The 19,585-nt window shown below is 28.8% G+C and overlaps 4 protein-coding genes across 4 annotated transcripts; 3 read left to right on the top strand and 1 right to left on the bottom strand.

Annotated features, from left to right (window-relative positions):
• Positions 1-150: 150 nt before the first annotated feature.
• Positions 151-2,190, bottom strand: Tsp_01079 (putative transforming growth factor beta regulator 1). Its single transcript, XM_003376811.1, has 7 exons — positions 2,127-2,190; positions 1,443-1,654; positions 1,310-1,380; positions 1,138-1,240; positions 920-971; positions 285-551; positions 151-242 (listed from the first exon to the last, which is right to left on the bottom strand). Exons 1-7 carry the CDS (start codon positions 2,188-2,190, stop codon positions 151-153), a joined length of 861 nt encoding a protein of 286 aa, XP_003376859.1.
• A 1,117-nt stretch (positions 2,191-3,307) lies between these two features.
• Tsp_01078 (conserved hypothetical protein) lies at positions 3,308-4,244 on the top strand. The gene is made up of 4 exons (XM_003376812.1): positions 3,308-3,427; positions 3,643-3,765; positions 3,863-3,965; positions 4,195-4,244. Exons 1-4 carry the CDS (start codon positions 3,308-3,310, stop codon positions 4,242-4,244), a joined length of 396 nt encoding a protein of 131 aa, XP_003376860.1.
• Positions 4,245-4,320: 76 nt separating this feature from the next.
• Tsp_01077 (nucleolar MIF4G domain-containing protein 1) lies at positions 4,321-11,885 on the top strand. The gene is made up of 16 exons (XM_003376813.1): positions 4,321-4,348; positions 4,401-4,528; positions 4,586-4,718; positions 4,812-4,872; positions 4,953-5,103; positions 5,409-5,501; positions 5,774-5,842; positions 6,682-6,694; positions 6,727-6,752; positions 6,847-6,912; positions 7,266-7,277; positions 7,539-7,583; positions 9,944-9,959; positions 11,060-11,170; positions 11,483-11,499; positions 11,877-11,885. The coding sequence occupies exons 1-16, from the start codon at positions 4,321-4,323 to the stop codon at positions 11,883-11,885; spliced, it is 978 nt and encodes a 325-aa protein (XP_003376861.1).
• Positions 11,886-15,849: 3,964 nt separating this feature from the next.
• On the top strand, positions 15,850-19,076 carry Tsp_01076 (putative immunoglobulin I-set domain protein). The gene is made up of 10 exons (XM_003376814.1): positions 15,850-15,855; positions 15,955-16,006; positions 16,071-16,415; positions 16,514-16,704; positions 16,819-16,952; positions 17,440-17,524; positions 18,461-18,553; positions 18,632-18,781; positions 18,821-18,843; positions 18,917-19,076. The coding sequence occupies exons 1-10, from the start codon at positions 15,850-15,852 to the stop codon at positions 19,074-19,076; spliced, it is 1,239 nt and encodes a 412-aa protein (XP_003376862.1).
• Positions 19,077-19,585: the final 509 nt, after the last annotated feature.

Consider the following 19,585-nt stretch of genomic DNA (forward strand, 5'->3'; position numbering starts at 1 on the left):
AAAAAATCTACTGCGTACCTTTTTGGGAAGAGTAAATTTTTTGGAAACATTTATTCCACATCAACATGGAACATGCGATAATTTGCACAAGCTGGAAGGAACAACAAGAACATGGAGAAGAGGAAGAAGAAGAAGAAAAAAGTCAAACAATTAGTGACAAAACAAAATCGTTAGTTCCATACTATACGAAGTTGCCACTGGTGTTAGTGGACATAGGATTCTTTTGAAAATAGCCCCAAGTGCTGAATTATTTCAACTATTTTTTCCGATGAAATTGAAAAAACCGCTTGCTTTTTTATCCAGATACAATATCAGAAGCAAAAAACATACGCACCAACTGATAAAAGAATGCCTTAACTTTACTGTTTGATCCTGTATAAAAGGTCCATCAGTACTCATATGGAAAATCATTCCTGTTAATTCGAGATTATCACGCGAAGCAATTGCACCAGAAAACATACTATTACTAAGATGACAATAGCAGCAGTCGGAAGCGGAACATTCTTGAACAGTGCCAAGGCTGCATAACATAACAGTCCCCAATCCCATCACTGAAGAATAAAGCAAAAGGGAAGATGCAGCATATGATGTAATACATTACATTACTGTGAATAAATAAGACCTGCAAATGAGCATCTCACTGAGATCTACTGCAAGTTAGTTTGTACGTCAGTCAGTAGTTTCTCTCTGTATGTGAGTGTGAGGATGATGTTTGTTTGTTATATTTAGTAAAGATCTTACGTATAAACCGACAAGGTTCAAAGAACAGATGATTTTGTTGTTAAAATGTTTTGTGATCCGAAAGTAGACTGTTTGTCACTTATATATACTGCAGTTTATCAAATGTACTGCTTTGCTGTCATATGTACATGCATGAATTATGAATAAACATTTCTTTCAAAGCGGCAAATTATTCTACCTAAAAGTGTGGCTCGCAAATTTACCACCTCTAACATTGTGTAAGTATTCATCTGAAATTACATTTTTTTTTCCAATGGGACGCTAATTTTATTTCTAACAGTAAAAGCTAGTTTAAGCGTACTTGAATTTAAAATTTATTTCAAATTTCATTTATAACATTTAATTAACAGAAGATGAGGAAGATGAAGTGATCGTTTGGCCAACACAACTGCTAACCTCTCGTTGGTTATTGACTGGGTTCGTCTCCTTGGTTTTGGTTACTGCAAGCGTTGGTTTCAATCGGCTGCATTCTCGATTTAACAGACGCTTCAACAAGTACCTCAATAAACAAACAGACTTTGTTCAAAAAATATCCTCATTGAAAGCTCGATGATACACTTCAACTTACTTTCTCTCTTCAGTCACACATCGAATCCGTTGGTGCAATCGCGAAATTTCATCACAAAGTGCCGTATTTTGCTACAGAACAGAATAATAAAAATATTAACCATTTTGAAACAACCACTAACAAATTATCTCACATAAACTAAGTGATATATGGTTTTTTGCATTAAATAACATTTGCGTTCGATTTTCTGTTGGGCGAGCAACTGCTTGCTAATCCGTCGTCGCCCACTTGGTCTGGAACGGGCTTTTTTTGGCTGTGAACTGCTTTCTGTAGAACAACCAGTTGATGGTCCAATTTCGCTGTCAGGCGTCGACAGTGAAAGTGAAGGTTTAGATGAAAAACAATCTATATAATATCAAATATCACATTAATATTAATAAGAAAGCCTTTTCATTCTCTATTTCGGCAGAATAAAAACAACAAACCAAATGTCATTTTAAAACTTAAATAAATGTGAAAATGATAAAGCATATTCATTCATCAAGGCAGTTTGTAATGGCTATTATTCCAAAACAACTTTTATGAAATAGAAATTTTATGGTTTTTAACAAACAAGTCGCATCTTACTTATCAGAAAACCATAACATAAATTTCAAATTTAATTAATCTTGTATATTTTTTAAAAATTTAAATCTGTCTATAAGCTCTCAAACAAAAACCTACGCTATATTAACAATGATTTCTTCAAAATTTTCTTTGCTTTCAAATATAAAACTGAAATTTAATATCATAAATTTCAAAAAAATCGCAAACAAATATGAGATTAATTTAAATTGGTGAATATTAAAACTTGAAAACATATGCATTTTTCACTTACCATTATTCAAATCTGGATCAATAAATACTTGCAAATTTTTCATCTGTTCATGCTCTGCATTCATTTGATAAAAACTATAAGGCATTAATATTTAAGATAACAAACAATATTTTACAATATCACATAAATATTTTACATTTATTGAGCAATATTTCGCTTCATAGCATACAAAAGCGTTTCTTTTTATCTAAAATAGAAGATTAACCATTAATGAATCTCATGATTAACTCAAAATATCGTCTTCCAGTTTTAAAATATTCAAATTGATAAAAAAAACAATGTATTGCATTTTATTTAGGCATCTTCAAGCAATAAACTAGAAATAAAAAAGTAGTAACAATTTTTACCATTTTAATAAATATTCAAATACAGAGCGACTTAATAATAATCAAGTTCATTGAACTTGAGATCAAACAAAGATCAACAAAGAACAAACAAAATCACAGTTCAAGTATGTTGAAGTATAAAACAAGAAAATGGCCATTTAAAAGTTACGAAAAAATAAAATTCTTACTTTATATTATAATTCAAGCTACTTTAAATAAAATGCATTTGCTGCTTTTATATAAAAAAAATATTAAGCTAAATGCTACGCCCTTTTAAATTAAGAATATTTAAGAATAAATAAATTAAAATTAGTAAAATAAATGCATAATATGAATCAAGTGATATTGAGATTATAAAATACATAATATATTATTGAGATAATAAATTATAATTAGGCATCATTTAAACTGTATGATCAGTATTTCACATGTCTTAATTTGCATTTTTGTTTATTTATTTATTATTATTTAAGCCATTGCTTAATGATGGAAATAAATTAAATTATATTATATTATACATAAATTATAATAAAAGTTTTGTTTAATTTTATTTGTTATGCACAAACATAAGCAATCTTGATTTTAGGTTACTGTCACTGTTAATATATTCTGTGCTGAATTTGGATATTTTTCTGACAATTTATTATTTTTCATTTTTGACATCAGTTAATTTTAGTTATCTAACTTTTGCATTTCTCATGTTTTTCATTCTGTAACCTAATTTTTTTCTAAATTGACTCAAAATTGTGTTTTTAATTTTAGAATGTTACTTTGTACAACGAGTTAATTTTAACTGCCTGAATTGCTTTCCATTTGCGATAATATTTTCACATTGTGAAAGAACGATTTTTGTGAATGGAAAATTTGAATATTAATTTGAAATCAGAATTTCGATCTCGATTTAACGCTGAAAATGGTGGAAGTCAGTATTCATCTGAATACCGTCCTCTATGTGATGACTTTTTTGACAGCCAGGTAAGCTGAAATAGTGGTATTTAGCATTGACTGCACGGTCATAGTTTTTTGTGCTTTTATTAGATATATTTCTTAATTTTAATTTTTGTAGGTTCAATATTGTAATTCAGTGTATTATGTATCTTGAGTTTTTACAATTGTTTATGATTGTGATTTTATTAACATTATTGCTTTATTAAGATTTATGTTGTAATTTCGTTTTTGATTTTATTCAGTTTCAAATCCCACCGCATCCCATTCCGTGGAAGGCAATAATATTGGCAACACTGTTATTTGTTTTTGGAACAATTCTTATCATAATTGGTGCACTGTTATTAGCTGGATTTTGTGATCCTAAGGTGAGCAAGCATGTCAATATTGTTTTACATGAAAATGTAATTTATATTCAAACTGTATTTTATTATATATATTACTGCATATATAATTTATTTTTAGTATAATGATCGTACTTGGCCTGTTCTCATATTGGGATTGTTAATGTTTATACCCGGTTTGTATCATCTACGCATAGCCTATTATGCTTTCAAAGGATACAAAGGTTATTCATTTCAAGACATTCCAGATTTTGATTAATTTACGGTATAATTAATTACTCATTTTGAAATGAATAATGACAATGAAAATGTTTTAGTGGAAAGTGCTCACATAACGTATTTGAAAATTGTTAATGAATTCTGTACCTCTCAACGATATTGTTTTCATATGTTTTGTTTGTATATTTTTTAATTACAAACCTGTTTAATAAATGCTATTATAATTATTTTTAGTATTGTGCGTTATTGAGGAAGTACTTGTTGTTCAATACTTTCCAAAGTAGTACTTTTAATATTCCAATATTTAAATTTTACTGAAGTAGATTTTGTTGCTGAAATAGTTCAAATATTTTAGAACAGATGTCGATGCAAACTGAAGATTTTGAAGGTAATAATAAGTAATGGAAGGGATTTTTTGTTTACATTTGAAAAATTTACAGAGCTTCCTCATGCAATCGCAGATTTTTTTGAATGGTTTGTACATCAGATTTTGTTTTATCGTGAAGTTTATCCACAAGAATCTTTTGAAATGGTGAAGTTCTGCAATTATCCGTCTTATGTAACCGATGTTTGCATTGATTGTTTAGCGTTAAATTTTACTTACTTTGTTCTTTTATATTTTCAGAAATCGTGTTGTCCATCTGTGATAGATTACATTCGCGAATGGCACAGCATTTTAAGTGCTACTTGCGAACCAGGGAAAATGACTGTTGTTATTCAAATTGAAGATCCCGCTATGCGGAATAAACTTGTTGAAGGTTATTACTTGAAAATTTTTATTCGTGGTTCTCAGGGAAGGTAGGTATTATATTATATATATATGTATGGTAAATCTGTTTTTCAATTTTCAGTTTTTCATTGTCAAATAACGAATGAAATTGAATCACTGATTCAAAATTATGATTATTTCAGGTTTAACTTACTGATCATAAGAATTCTTTAGCTGCTAATTTAACAATTACACATTAATATTTATAATTGAAAATTTCCAGCTTTTGCACAGATTTTAAGTTATTTAGAAAATTACTACCAAATTGGAAAAGCTTTGAAGATAGTTTGCCGGACATTATCAGCAGACTCATATCAGTAACAGAAGTGGAAAATGCGAGACATCCTTTGATAACAGAAAGTAATCACTGTACTGTTTAACGTTACACGTCGTCTTATTCATGCGCTTTTAGCACGTCGTTTTCGTATTTTTTACGGGATGCAGGTACGATGAGAAATTTTAGTCAATCTGATTGTTTTAATTTATTAATTAATAACATAATTTTAAGTAAATTTAAATGATATGTGAATAATAAATCAGTGTAGCCCGTTTACTATTTGTTTTTTTTTGTTTGCATTTCTTAAGTATGTTTTGAAGAACTTTATAGATAATGAATCTTATATTAATTTTTTTTATCAAAAGCAGACGTATTACATTAAAGTATAAATAGTTGCTTCAGGCAGAGAATTCTGAAAAAGGTAGTGGTACATTTGTACCTTTAGTAGATGGCAGAATTGTGCCCATTGGAACAGTTGCATCTGACAATATGAAGGTTATTGCAGTGTCTTTAATTTTAGAATAGTTTAAATTGATAATTTTAGATGAACATTTTGCTACTTCGCCCGATAAACTGAAAACGCTGGACATTGCAATTAATTAATTGAATTTTGAATTATGCTGTAACATGTTTTTCATTGTTCATTGTTATAGTTTCTCTGCTATACTGCATTTTATGAACGAAAGCGTTATGAAAGCTTCCAAAATTAAAATTATATTTTGTTTTGTTTTGTTTTGTATTATCATTATTTTATATTAAAATTTCAGGTTCTTTCATACCAAATGTTAAAGTGCTCAGAATTGATAAGAATTAGGAGTGCATGCATGCGTTTAGTAGTTCGTGATAAGATTTTTGTTGCACATAGCGAACCTTGATTTGAATTAATATTTCTAAGAGGAAGCTGAAAGCATAGTGCAACTTTTAAAAGTAATTATTGAAATACAAATATTTTTTTACTCTTGTTGTTTGAAAATTGAAAACTAGAAAATTTAACATTATCTGCTGAATTTCATCTCGAAAATTTTAATGATTTCGTGCGTAATTTAATGTCGAATTTTGAATACCTTTAGGGGATTTCATTTCCAGTAGCGTTTAATATTTCAAGATTTTTTGAAATTAATTTGAATGCTGAAGATGAGTAGAGAAAATTATAAGAATTATGTATAATATTGAAATAGTTGCGCATTTGATTTGGATTCTAGCTAATATTTTAATAGTAAATTTCAACCAATATTGATTTCTTTGTCATGTTTCACAGCGCCTTTTTTCTTTTTTCCAGTTTTAACAGTGCTTAGAATAACTTTAATGATTGCTTGCAATTTTCACAGTCTTTTAAAAGTAATTATACTAAATTTAAAATTCTGAAATGCATTGTTCAAAGATTGCATCATTTTTGCTTGTATTTGTCATTTAATTAACCATAATGTATTGTGTTGTTGTATTGGAAAAATGATTTATTTTTACTTTAAATTAAAATTTTGGTATGAATAGTGTAAGAACGAAGTAGTTTTAGATTGCACTAATAAAGTACATGAGTGCATCGAAAAATCAGTTTAATTATTTACTTATTTATTTAAATTATTTTTCAAATATATTTATAAAGAATTTATATTAGTTTTTTTTTTTGGTTTGATTGATTTGATAAATTTTTAAATTCAAATTTCTTTTATTGAAGATTGTAGCAACAAGTAATGAATATCAAATATTTTTAGAGTTTCAGGAAATCTTCATTACAAATCAGGCAGCGTAATTGTAATCGATCAAATTGCACTCTGTTGAATTGTTTTCATTTTTTTCTGAATTTGTTCTTACTGATTTTTATTAATTTTATGCTTTTCAGAACAATTATAAAGTTACTTGCGTCTATAAAACTGCATTGACCAGTTGTTGTTATAAAAATGATAAGGTCAAAAATGTAAAATAATTCTGCGCAATATATTTGTAGAAGAATATTTTGTTATAATTTTTTACAAATTAATAATTGTTGAATAGAATTCATGAACATGAATTCCAAAAGCAAAAATTTCAACTACATAAAAATAAGATGTGACGTAGATGGAAAATTAGCATAGACTTGTTATAAAATTTTAGGATTTTTATAGCATCTGTACAAATTAAGAAAGTGTTTTTTATTTTTGAAGTGACTTGTTTGTAATTTTGAAATATATTTGGGCATTTAATAGAGTTTCACTTTTATTACACTGATTGAAATACACTAAGAAATTATCTTAAATATTTTTCAAATTATAAGAGTTTTAGATTTATTGCATGGTTTGTTTTTTGAAAGTGAAATATTAACTTTTGTTGCAATATTTCTCTTAGTAGTTATTTGTTATTTTATATCCCATATGAATCGAGATGATGTTTTGTAATTCTGATATTTTTGAATTTTAAAATGAAATTTGACTCACAATAGTCAAGTTGACAATATGTATAACTGTTCTGCTTTTTAGATGTTATTTATTTTAGGTCATGCTAAATAAAAAATTATTTTTTTTTCTCATTTTTAAAATAATTATGTAAATGTTTCAGTGGAATAAGATTATCTTTCTCGTTGCTTATAAAATGGTGAATGTTGTAATTTTGAAGTGGTGAATAGATTGCTGATACTGAAATATAATTTTACATTAATTTTCTATCGAAAAACTCTTTTAAATAATGATAGATGTGAAATTATAAAAGTATAAAAATTTTCTGTGATTTTATAATATAATGTATTCAGCTGAAAATTTTATAAAACATCTCCATGATGTACTTGTCTGAAAAAGCAAGCAAAACAGTTCTAAAGTGAATGATACAATTTGTAGTGCTTTAGAAGTATTGCAGAATATTTATGAAGATGGATTTGAAAGATTATTGCTTATTAAAGAGTATTTTTTACATAAAATAACGTATATCTTTTTGGGAGGTTTCATTTAATGAGAGGTGCGTTTCTAGTGTAATTTTATGTGAAAGCAGTTTCAGACAACGTAGTGGTGAAATTGTTGGCCATATATTTTCTGCAACAATTTGAAATGAAAGTCTGCAGTTAAATGAATCATGATTGAAAATCCCTTTTGTAATGCTTTTCGGGCAATCTTTTTTAATCAGTTATACTGTTTTATTTGTTTTAATGCAATAAAAGTAAGTATTGATGATTATTCATGTCTTTCTAAATTCAAATTGATTTTTTGCGGTTAAAATAAATGCCAAAACTGAAATAGTGTCTGGTAATATATTTATAAAATATTTATTAACTTATTTTTTACATGTCGTTAAAAAGCTCATTAAGGTTTGCAAAAGGTTAATATGTTTCTTACTTAATTATGTTTCTTTACATTTTATGTTTAAATTGGGCACGATGTTATTGATTTTGAACATCTGGTTTGGACATGCAAATGAGACCATTTTTCACATTGTCTGTTCTATAAATATAAGAATAAGCCCTTTGCAAATTATGCAATTATGATAAGTGTAATAAGCTCCTGATAATAGCTTGTACATTTATTAAAAGGTGTTCTATTAAATTTAGACAAAGAAATGTAATTGCGTTACAAATTACAGATTTAAAAATGCGTTGAGTTTAAGGTTTGATTTCAAAATGTTTATATTGTTACTAAAACAGATGTGACAATTCATTTGAAACTAGCTTAAATGGTCATACTTATGCATGATTTGACGCAAGCAGTTTTGTATTGATATATATGCATGACATGTGAAGCAGTTCAAAGGTTCTGTATTAAAATATCATCATTATTTGTATTTCATACTGCTGCATCTCACATGTGATTGTGCTACAGGTGGACACATTTTAAGTTTAGCAAAAGTTTAGACATCCTAGCAGATTTCTAGTTATTAAATGACTTTTTGCATATATATTGGCATTTACTTTATTATCACTTATAAATACGATCAAATTGAGGGTTTCATTTTACAGTTAGTGAAAATAAATCAGTTTGATAAATTGATATCCAATGTGACCTTTTTCTTCGTATCTTTTATGCATAAAGTGTTTTATAGAGTTGGAAGTTTTTTAAGTTGAATGACCAGCTGTTAAAAAAATTTTTAATTGCATTTTGAATGTCTGTAACTGGGTGCTGACGTCTTTTCAAAACTTTTCAAATTGCTAGTAAAGAATCGAATATAGACAATTTTATCATTTCAAGATTATCTTTTTAAATTTTTTTTCAATTCTACATTTTGAATATTTAGGATATATTTTATATGCATTGTGAATAATGGATATGCTGTTTTGTTGATTATTTCATCATTTTGAGTTCAGTTCAGTTTTAAAATTTGCACATGCATGCCAACAATGCAAATGTCCAAATAAATGCATGCATTATAAATATTTGTTCAAATGCATTGCACTTTATTAGAAATTTTTATCTGACAATTCCACTATTCTACTTAATTGATTCTGTTTAACAATTTTTGAATTATTATTAATATCTGAATTATAATTTTTATTATTTGAAAGAGAATTATTTGAAAAAGGAAAAGGAAGGATCGCATATAAATTATTGGAGAAAATTGTCAACGAATTATAGAGGAAAGTTCTACAAATAAAATGCAGCTTACAAAAAAAGAGATTTTCTTCCTCCTAAATTAAAAGAATTTTTTATACAAGAAATGAAATTATGTAATAATAAATAAATAATTTGATAACAAGTTCTACTCTGAAATAAAATGTTAATCGATTTTGAAAAGTTTTATTTAATATAGTTTTACTTCTAATGAAACTTTTTTACATGTTTAAAGATTTTAATATGCCAGCTTATGATAAACATGAAATTTCGTTTCTCATAAACGGCTTTCAGCATCTGAATTCTTCAGAAAAAAGTTCTATTTTTTAAATTAAAGGAAAAAGTAAACTTTATAAAAACAGTCCTCTAACGTGTGCTTGAAACTAATTGAAATTGGACTGGATTCATTGAAATAATTTTTATGAGTTCCAGGATTATCTGCTACGCGGTTATTGCTGTACTTTTGGACTGTATTGATAAAATCTTTGTTTAATAAATCAATTTTATAATGATGTCAAAAATAATTTTCTTCATTTAAATATTGCTTTTTCTGACATTAATATTGAATTTATATTATTATCGCATCATAATTCCATGAATATTGCAATTCTATGTTTAGAATTGTACAAATTTCTACAATTTTCATCTGCTAATTCATTTAATTCTTACACACTTAAACATACTCAATGGTGAATTTTCAAAATACAGCTTCATTATTTTTTAATTTTTATGTTTTTGGTTGCATTAATTTTAATGAGTTTAATGCGTGTCTTTTAATAAATAAATTTTAATTAACCAAAACATGAAGCAATAATTTTCTATTCCTTTTTATCTGTCACTGTACCTTATATTTTCATTGTAATTACAGTTTAAAATATTTTATTTCCAGTAAATTTCAACAGAATGATGTTCGACACGCTGAATTTATTTTTTGTGAAAATGAAGAAAGTGCAATTTTTATTTATAATGTAATCAATGGTTGTATGAAATGAAAAAGTTATTATGCTTTGAATGCACGGGTGGTGATTAATTAAAATTTGTGGTCTTGATGGACTAGCTGCAACTAAACAGTTTAGTATAATCTGATAACTAAGAGGATATGGTTATTCATTTTTAATGTTTATTGCACAGGTATAATGATCACAAATAACATTTCAGAATTTTATTTGAAGTTAATGCATGTAAACGCAGCGTACTTTCATTTAGTTAACATATTATGAGCATTTGGCCTTCTGTAAATGGCAAATTAATGAAAGTATATTATATTATATTATATTATATTATATTATATTATATTATATTTTATAAAAATTTATATTTAATTTATCTAATTTATATATATATATATATATATATATTTATTTATTTATTTATTTAATTTATATATTTAATTATATTTTATAAAATTATAAGCTATGTCAAATTTATAGTTTGTTTTCACTTTCATTTAAGCGATAATTTTTTTAATAGCATATTTCTGATTTTTGTATAAATTTTAAGCTTAATTTTTAAGCACTCAATGAATGTGTAAAATTGGAAATTATTTAGCTTTCTCTTGTTCTGCAACCTTCACGCCTCTGAGTTTTCCAATTACCGGAAGTTCAGCTATAGCATGGACAGGGATACAAGGACGTTTATGCATCCCTACTCAGACAATCAGTCTGTATTGTAATACAACTACCTAGTAAAGGTCACTGTAGGCGGTTTATAAATTTTAAAAAAGCAGCTTTAGGGATTGACAACTGTGTAAATGGAAATTTTATTTATTTAACCTTCCTTTCCTCTTCCTAAATGTTGTCATATTTAGCATTATATTTTATCAAAGACTTTTGAGTGTCTCTCAGCAGCGCATTTGTCAAGTTTTTGTCTTATTTCAAAAAGGCATATTTAAATGGTATCTGATGAAAATTTAAAGCACCCCATTTCAACGATTTTTTTGCAATTTATCTCTTATATATTAAATATTTTCAGCGTGGAATGTACTGAAAGTAAAAATGCTTTAATTCAAAGTTGCTGTTAATTTAACATATATAAATATATTTTAAAATTTATAATTGTGATATTAATTAATTAAGCGTAATGTTGATTCACTTATCAGAATAATTAATTGGAAATTTAATTATATAATTATTATTTATTATTTTAAGCGTTTAAAAAGACTATTATATTATGAAAACATTTTTTCTTGCATAATTTTTTTTCAAAAGCATCATTTTAATCTTAAATGTTCACTCAGTATTACAGTTACTTTATATCATGCTCTTTAATGGCTTTCACATATTTCTAGCTTTGTTAATCATCACATTTCATCTAAATTGTTTGCATAAGCGAAATTTAATTTATAAAACTTTTGTATTTCTTGCAGATAATGTAATAAAATTCCTAAGTATTGTAACGTCATTGTAACGTAACTGTGGCATTCTAAATGCCTTTTCAATTTCAAGAGAATTAAGATTTAAGATTATTCAAATCTCAGCTGAAAATCTTAATAATGGATGAGGAAATATGTGACTTCTCTAATTGATTGCTTTGCAAATCTTCAGGGGTTTGATAAAATCAGACTGAATAATCCCTTGATAATTTCCATATTAACAAAATAATGCAAGTTTTATGTCAATTTGTGCATTTCATTTATGCATGATACTTATCACTTTTGATATACTGTCATTTTTAGTTTTTTGAATGTGTTAATTTACATAGTCAAAAAGGCAATTACTATTTTGAAAAAATTTATATTTCAGCCATTCATCTTACTCTCTATAAAATTTAAGAAAATTTGCATACGTAATTATTAATATACATTTTAGGATGCGTCGTGATCCTTTTAAAAATTTTCTATTATATAAATAAAAAGGAAGTGGATTTAAAGCAGTATTTTAAATATATCTTTAGATGAACAGCATAATTATGATTTCATTGCATTGGCACACCCTTTAAATGAAGTGAAAATGTTAAAAATTTAGATGCATTTGAAAGCTAGTTTGACGCCAAATGATGCAAACTTTCAACGTTACTTTTACATAAATAATTTGCATTGCTACGTTTATGTTATTGAAGTTGATTTGGTAATTACGACTATTATGGTAAAGATTAATTATTTAATTTAAAGATGTCAGTTACGTTTTGTATGCGCTTATCTTTCTGATAAATGTGACTTTTGCCTTTTGAAAGTAATAAACTGAATTGTAAATCCTAAAATTTTTAATTTTGCATCTGCTTGAGTTTCTGTGAGGTTAAATAAATATCAGCGTTACTTTCAATACATGTAAAAACTTAGATATATGTAGGCTTTATGCTAAAAGAATCCAGCGAATGAAAAATATTCTTTCGACATGTCAACTCAGACATGTTTTTGTAATAGACGCCCTGGCTAGCCAGATTACGTGGCAGACAGACGTCTAGCCAAAACTTATGTACCTTTGTGTTGTGCGTTTATACAAGACCAGACATTCCTGATGTAGAAAATGAGCGAAGCAAGCTTTAAGAATTATCATTCAATAGCCGTGGTTGATGTAAGAGAAGCACTTAACCTTTGCAACAGTTAACTTGATTACATTGGTTATCCTTATAGCGTGGCTAACTTTTGTCTGCCCAATTTGGCTCATCTATAAATGAGACAATTGTTTTTGGTCACTTTATCATATTTGCAGACTGTCTCGTTGCACATGTAATGACCTCCTACTGTTTGCTTTGTTTGGATTTTTCTTCCTTTGTCGGCCTCTGCATTCCATTTATAGCAGGGGGCATCATACCACGCCTTGTTAACATGAGATCACTAGGACGCTAGCACAATATGCACCATCGTTTGATTGGAGGTATGATTATCAAATCACTTTTGGCGTGGTCGTTTTGTCAGCCAATCAGATTCTGAATTGTCTCCATGCAGTGGTTCAAATGCAGACGTTGAATGATTCAGGTTTCATTTTCCAACTAGTTCATAGTTCTGCAAGGTAGCTTACCTTCTGATCAGATCAGGTCCAAGTTAACACAGCCGCTTTCTGTTGACTATTTATTTGCATCCACTCTTTGTTTTCCTGCTATCATCCCAGGTTTTTCTCAGCTGCGACCACGTTTGCAAGGCCGTAGCTCAGACCAAACATCTTCAATAGCAGTACTGATAAGAATAATAACCGTTGACAACAGCAGCAGCACAAGAGCAGTACAACAATAACAGAGAAACAGCAGCAGCGATAGCAAAGAAAAGAGAAAAACGAAAAATACTCGAACTCAAATACAAACTCTGCAGCTCATGTTTGCTTTATTTATTCTTCTGCTAATTTCTATATCGCATGACATCAACGGGTCATCTTTAACTTATTTGAAAGTAAGTTTGAAAACTTTTTAAATTCTTTTCAGCGTTTGCAAAATTTTAAATCGAAAATGAAAGATTGCAATGTTTTGAATTTTGCAGTAAAGTAAACTCTGATGGGGATAGATTAGGTAAAATTGTATATTGGGAAGAATGCTTTTGGGTGGAATTCAAATTTTCCACGAACAGAAAAGAATCAGTGAAAATTTTCTGTTTCTGCTTCTTTCATCTGCATTCAATACTGCTGACCTAGCAAAAGTGCAGCTAGCAAATTATTATTATATGCAAGTTGACACACATTATTTCGTCGACAATCTGGTATTCTTTTTGAAAAATGAAAACAACCCAACAGATGAGCAATTCTTGACAAAGCGGAAACACTTCTGTGGTCGTAAAATTGAAAGCGATGTTTAAGAAGTGGCCGACATCTGCAAAGATTGCCTTGAAATTGACATTGCATCATCTGGAAAAACGTTCCTGTTCAAATCAATAAAATGATATTCAATCATTTGCAAATCTTTTAAGTGCCGGTCGTGTCAAATATTTTTTTTTAATTGAGCATGACAATCGGCGAAGCGTGCAGTGATCTTAGTTAGGATGTGTTTTGAAAGTCTCTATTTTTAACTTTGCCTTTTGATGTTGAATTTACGATTTCCTGAATTTGTGAAATGTTGAAACTAAATTTAGAACTGATTTCAGAGAAGCATTTGATTTTGAAGATGAACTTTAAAAGAACTGATATATATTAATGCCGGCAGGAAAATGAATTGCTGACACATGTTCTTTTGCTCTATGATAATGACTATTTTTGAATAGTCAATTCAGTTGGGAAGGTACTATAATAAAAGTGCTCGTAAAAAAATTCAAAATTTGCTACTGTTCTGCAAAATTATCCCTTTGCTTTCAACATTTCACCGGCAATCACTGCTGGTGCAAAATTTCAACGATGAAAAAGGTACATCATCACTGAAATGTAGTTGCTGGATAGCTTTTTGCATTTTGAAGAATAATTTTTCTTTGTCGAACTTTGAGCAGCTGTTCGTTGTTGAAAGACGCAACGTTGTTGTGGACCGTGTGAGAGATGATAAAGTGAAATTATTAATTCTTAAAGTTCATTTCAACATTCATCATTTATTAGTTAATCGAAAAAAGGAAAGGAACATTGTCAGTTATTTTATATTCATCTGAGGGGAACAGTATTTTTATTGTTTGAAGCTATGATTTTGCAAAGCAACTTTTCTGACTTGATAGAAATTATACTGACAATTTAAAATTTAACAAACTTTTAACAATTCTTTTTTTCCTGTTGACGTAATTGCACAAAAATAGTGTGTATTAAATGGTAGATAATATATTCAGTCACACTTATGTGAACACTTTTATTAGTTTGCAAAAGTTAAAAATTAATCAAATTACGGAACAACGAAAATGTCATTCATCATTATATAATACCTTTGCAAGTTAAAACAGTTCTGACTGCTTTACTTGATATTAATAATACAGAATGTTGCCTTGAGAACAGTTTGCAACTAGTGTGTAAACGGGGAAATGGGGGCGGAGAAAATTCAATTTTGTTTTGAGCTCTGGATTTGATTAAATTGTGGCTTAATTTTGCCACCTCTCGTTTGTTTCAACCATGGTCATATCGAAATTGGAAAGTATTGATTATTATTTCATCATAATGAAAAGCCGTGGGCAATTCAACTTTTCATTAATGCAATTAACTCGCATTTATTTAAGGACGTCATCAGTTGATTAAATTTCATACATGCCACTGAAAATACCTGATGTAATAATATTACGATGAGTCATGTGAAATGTATTAAAATGTCTGTTTTATGATATTTTAGAAAACGCTGCAATAATTATTAGAAATGTTTGCATTTTATTTTTATTACTCATCAAAGTCAATGCATATAATTGATTTGCTTTTGAAAATGTTTTCAAATTGTTTTTATCTTATGTTGTTTGTGAAATACTTTTTACCAGAATATATGGATAAAAATCATCGACACTGGTTTTAGTAATAATGAAAGTATTAGTAATGAAAAAAAAATATATTTATGCATGTATAAAATTTATCATTTTTTGAAAAATTATTTGTCAAATCATTGCTAATTGTTGCTGGTTTTAGAAACTGCTTCACGGGAAAGCTCCTTATGATTCAATAACACCAATTCAACCGGGTAAAGCGATATTTTTTGCTTTCAACCGTCATTACTTTTTAAAGATATTTTATCACGGTTTCAGTAAAGCTTCTCGAGCAGCCTAGTATACACATATCATTGTTACCAAACAGCGTTCTTACCGTGGAAGGTACTCCGGTCAGTTTACACTGCGCAGCCCATGGTGTTCCAACACCGGTAATCTACTGGAAATTCAATGGTGAATATTTGCCACAAGGCAAATTAGAAAAAGATCGTCCAGAAATGGAGCTGTTTATGAACATCGGTCAAAGAACATTGCAGAGTTCAAATACAGCTGGTCAGCTTGAAATTGACTGCATTACTGTTGATCAAGCCGGAATTTATGAATGTGTAGCCAATAATGGAATCACAGAAGTCAGTGCTAAGGCAGTAATTGCAGTAAAAGAAAGTAAGAATGTCATTTTAATATGATGTCTAAAGGGTTATGTTAGATTTCACTCTGTTTTGCTTGCTACTTGTAAATAGCAATGAAAAGGCAACTTTCAGATACTCCGCAGAATTCAATGTGCAGCAGTGACGGTGAAGTACCTCCAAAAATATACATGTGGACAGATTTTCGTATTGAAATGGAAGATGCTAGTGTACAATTGTTTTGTCGCGCTAAAGGAAATCCGATGCCAGAGATTCAGTGGTTTACAGGAGATGGAAAGCGTATAATCAATGATAATCAATTTCAGGTAGTATTGTAATGTTATTTACAGTACTGTCTGTTTAATATTAGTTAACATTTATTTTTTGGTCATATCAGTTTGTTAAACTTAAGTTTTTTTGTTGATTAATTTTGTTCGCAGATTCTGAAAAGTGGAGATTTACTAATAAAAAGAGGAAATTGGAAATTGGCTGGACTATACATTTGCAAAGCAATTAATGAGCTGGGAGAAGACGATATTCAGACGTTTTACTATCCTACAGCTGTATGTGTCGTGTTAATTCTATTAAGTTATTTTCTAAAAGAATTATTTTTAGAATACAGAAGAAAAAAGTGGAAATGAAAAAAAATAGTCTCCGCCTTACCAGTGCTTGAGAAAATTGTTTCTGCCGAAGCACTTGTTGGGAAACTGCTAATTATGTAACGCATATAGGATATTGGAATTTAATAACACATTAAACGCAAAATGAATAACGTTTTAATAATATATACATATATATATATATCTATATATATATATATATATAGTACAGAATGCTCTGTAACATAGAAGTTTACTGAAATAAATATGCTTGATGTTGCCTACATTTGCAACAATTGCTGAATTGATGATTAATAAAAGAGTTTAATCTTCACTTGCTTTCCATATGTCAACATTTAGTTTTCGGTTCGGGTCCATAGTTCCATTGCTTGAATGATTCTCATGATCTTGGTTTTCGGTCATTTTCAACTTTTCTTCAATTTGTTTTTGCAGTTTTTCCAGCTTGATTAATGTCATGGATTTTAATGGCATAATTTTTGGCTTGCAAAACACAACATCCAGTTTGAATTCATCAAACAAAAGCCCAGTATTTGATAGGAGACTATCTGAATTCATGGCTATAATTTAAGTTGATTTGGTTGCCATGGTAACGATTCAAAATCTATGGAATTTCTGCCATTTTTACAGTAAGCTTTAATTGTTAATAAAACATATTTTATAAAATAAAAAAATAGTTATAGAAAAAATGATACATATAAAAAAAAGGTATATTCATTGATGATTAATAATTTTAATAACATTCTTCTTTACTTTGAGATTGTTGATGTGCTGTCATGTTGCGATCATATTTACTCAATATAATCAATATAAAATATAATTTAACCAGGAAAATATCTGAATTCAATTTCTTCATTCAAAAAGTGAAATAATATAATAACAATAAAAGTAAATATCGATGGGACAAAATAAGTTTGCCCAATTTTTTTATTGGTGAATTATATTAAGTGGCAAAGCATTTAAAATTAAGAAAAAACTGCCAAAAGTGAATTAAATCTTTATAATAAATGAATCAGAGCAAATAACTGTGAAAAAACATCCAACTACTGTATTATCAGAAACAGCAAATGCTGTCATAGTTACATAAAATCAACAGAGCAATTATCATAATTAGAAGCTTCATTTGTCAAAGAAAGGTACTTTATTACCAAAATGGGTTGCTTTAAACACTAACAAAGTGTACATTTATGACTATTTTTATGATCATAATGTTATAATAATATGATGATTTAAAGCAGTTATTTAAATTAAGTGTATAAATGTATTTAGAAAGTGTTTTAAAATTGAAATCTGAAAAACATTACACACAGACATAATTACAAAAACTACATTTTATGTTTTAAATAATTTTTAAGTGCAAGCAAAAAAAATAATTTACCATTATAAATGAAATGTCAGTAAAGGAAAAATGCTAAATTTTAAAAAATGATTATGGATGTCCTTTTATTGTATTATTTTAGTTCAGAACCCAAATCTGCTTTATATTACTCAAGTAGTGAACACTGTAGAACAGTGGTTCTCAACCTGGGGGCGCGCCCCCCTAGGGGGACGTGGGAAGGTTCCAGGGGGGGGGGCGTGAGAAGTTAGAATTTTTAGTCCTGCATAGGTGTTAGAAATTCAGTTTAGTCTACTTCAGGCTAAATTTTTGCCAACTTTTCTTCCTGGTTATCTTAGTTCGTACCTTTGTGAAACGGGATTCTCAGCACTTATGGCACTTCATACGCATTTACAATGTACCTTATCACCCACTGCCCCAAGAATATACAACATCGTCACAAATAACATTGTCAGTACTCTCATTAAAATTTTATTGTGAATCATTCAGGAATGTTTTACTGTAGAAACTAGGTTGGCTTGATGCAACCATGAAGCAAAAATTTGCTTTTCGTACACAGAATACATACAGGAATACTTTTTTTAGGGGGGGGGGCATGAACTGCACAACTTTCATTAAGGAGGGGGGCGTGCGTTTACAGGAGTTGAGAACCACTGCTGTAGAAAGTCATTCTTCATTATTGCAAGTCTCACTAGCTCAAAAAAGCAGAATAGAACGTAGTAAGCCAATGCAAACGCAAATGTAAAACCAAAGCACTTACGTATGTAGCTGCACCTTATTTTTTTATTTTTGGCTGCACTCATTCTGAAATTCAACCATACAGAAGTCCATTACTTTGGTTAATTTGAAATTTTCAATGCAGTACTGACTGCTGCTATTACAACTGTTGCTTAAACTAATTCTGTCATATTAAAGTTAACGACTTCTTATCTTTGAAACATTATTACTTTCACTGTCATTGCTGTACTGCAGCTGATTCAATTTTGTTGAAGACTACTGCTGTAAATTAAGAAATATTTTCAAATTTGCTGCAGATGAACCATTTTTCATTTTTATGTTGCAGCTGCTGAAGCCATGCAGAAGTCCATTACTTCAGTTTTATTGACACCCTTGAGTGGTGGCGTGGGGTCTGATTGACTCATCATCGTTAATGCACATTTATTGATGTTAGACCAAATTTTTTCAGCTTTTTCCAGTAATATTATATACATTGTTGTTTTTGCACTGTGCTTTTTCTTCTTGCAGGTGGAAATT

The sequence above is a fragment of the Trichinella spiralis genome, assembly GCF_000181795.1.
Source record: "Trichinella spiralis strain ISS 195 chromosome Unknown Scfld4, whole genome shotgun sequence".
Classification (NCBI taxonomy): Eukaryota; Metazoa; Nematoda; class Enoplea; order Trichinellida; family Trichinellidae; genus Trichinella; species Trichinella spiralis.

Coding starts and splice junctions, on each gene's coding strand:
- Tsp_01079 (XM_003376811.1), bottom strand. CDS start 2,190: ATGAATGCAGAGCATGAACAGATGAAAAATTTGCAAGTATTTATTGAT. Junction 1,381..1,442: donor CCATATATCACTTAGTTTAT/GTGAGATAATTT, acceptor TCTGTTCTGTAG/CAAAATACGGCACTTTGTGA. Junction 972..1,137: donor CAGTCAATAACCAACGAGAG/GTTAGCAGTTGT, acceptor ATGTAATTTCAG/ATGAATACTTACACAATGTT.
- Tsp_01078 (XM_003376812.1), top strand. CDS start 3,308: ATGGAAAATTTGAATATTAATTTGAAATCAGAATTTCGATCTCGATTT. Junction 3,428..3,642: donor ATGACTTTTTTGACAGCCAG/GTAAGCTGAAAT, acceptor GATTTTATTCAG/TTTCAAATCCCACCGCATCC. Junction 3,966..4,194: donor TGCTTTCAAAGGATACAAAG/GTTATTCATTTC, acceptor AATTATTTTTAG/TATTGTGCGTTATTGAGGAA.
- Tsp_01077 (XM_003376813.1), top strand. CDS start 4,321: ATGTCGATGCAAACTGAAGATTTTGAAG. Junction 4,349..4,400: donor GCAAACTGAAGATTTTGAAG/GTAATAATAAGT, acceptor AAAAATTTACAG/AGCTTCCTCATGCAATCGCA. Junction 4,719..4,811: donor GCGGAATAAACTTGTTGAAG/GTTATTACTTGA, acceptor TTCAATTTTCAG/TTTTTCATTGTCAAATAACG.
- Tsp_01076 (XM_003376814.1), top strand. Junction 16,416..16,513: donor AGTAATTGCAGTAAAAGAAA/GTAAGAATGTCA, acceptor GGCAACTTTCAG/ATACTCCGCAGAATTCAATG. Junction 16,705..16,818: donor TCAATGATAATCAATTTCAG/GTAGTATTGTAA, acceptor TTTTGTTCGCAG/ATTCTGAAAAGTGGAGATTT.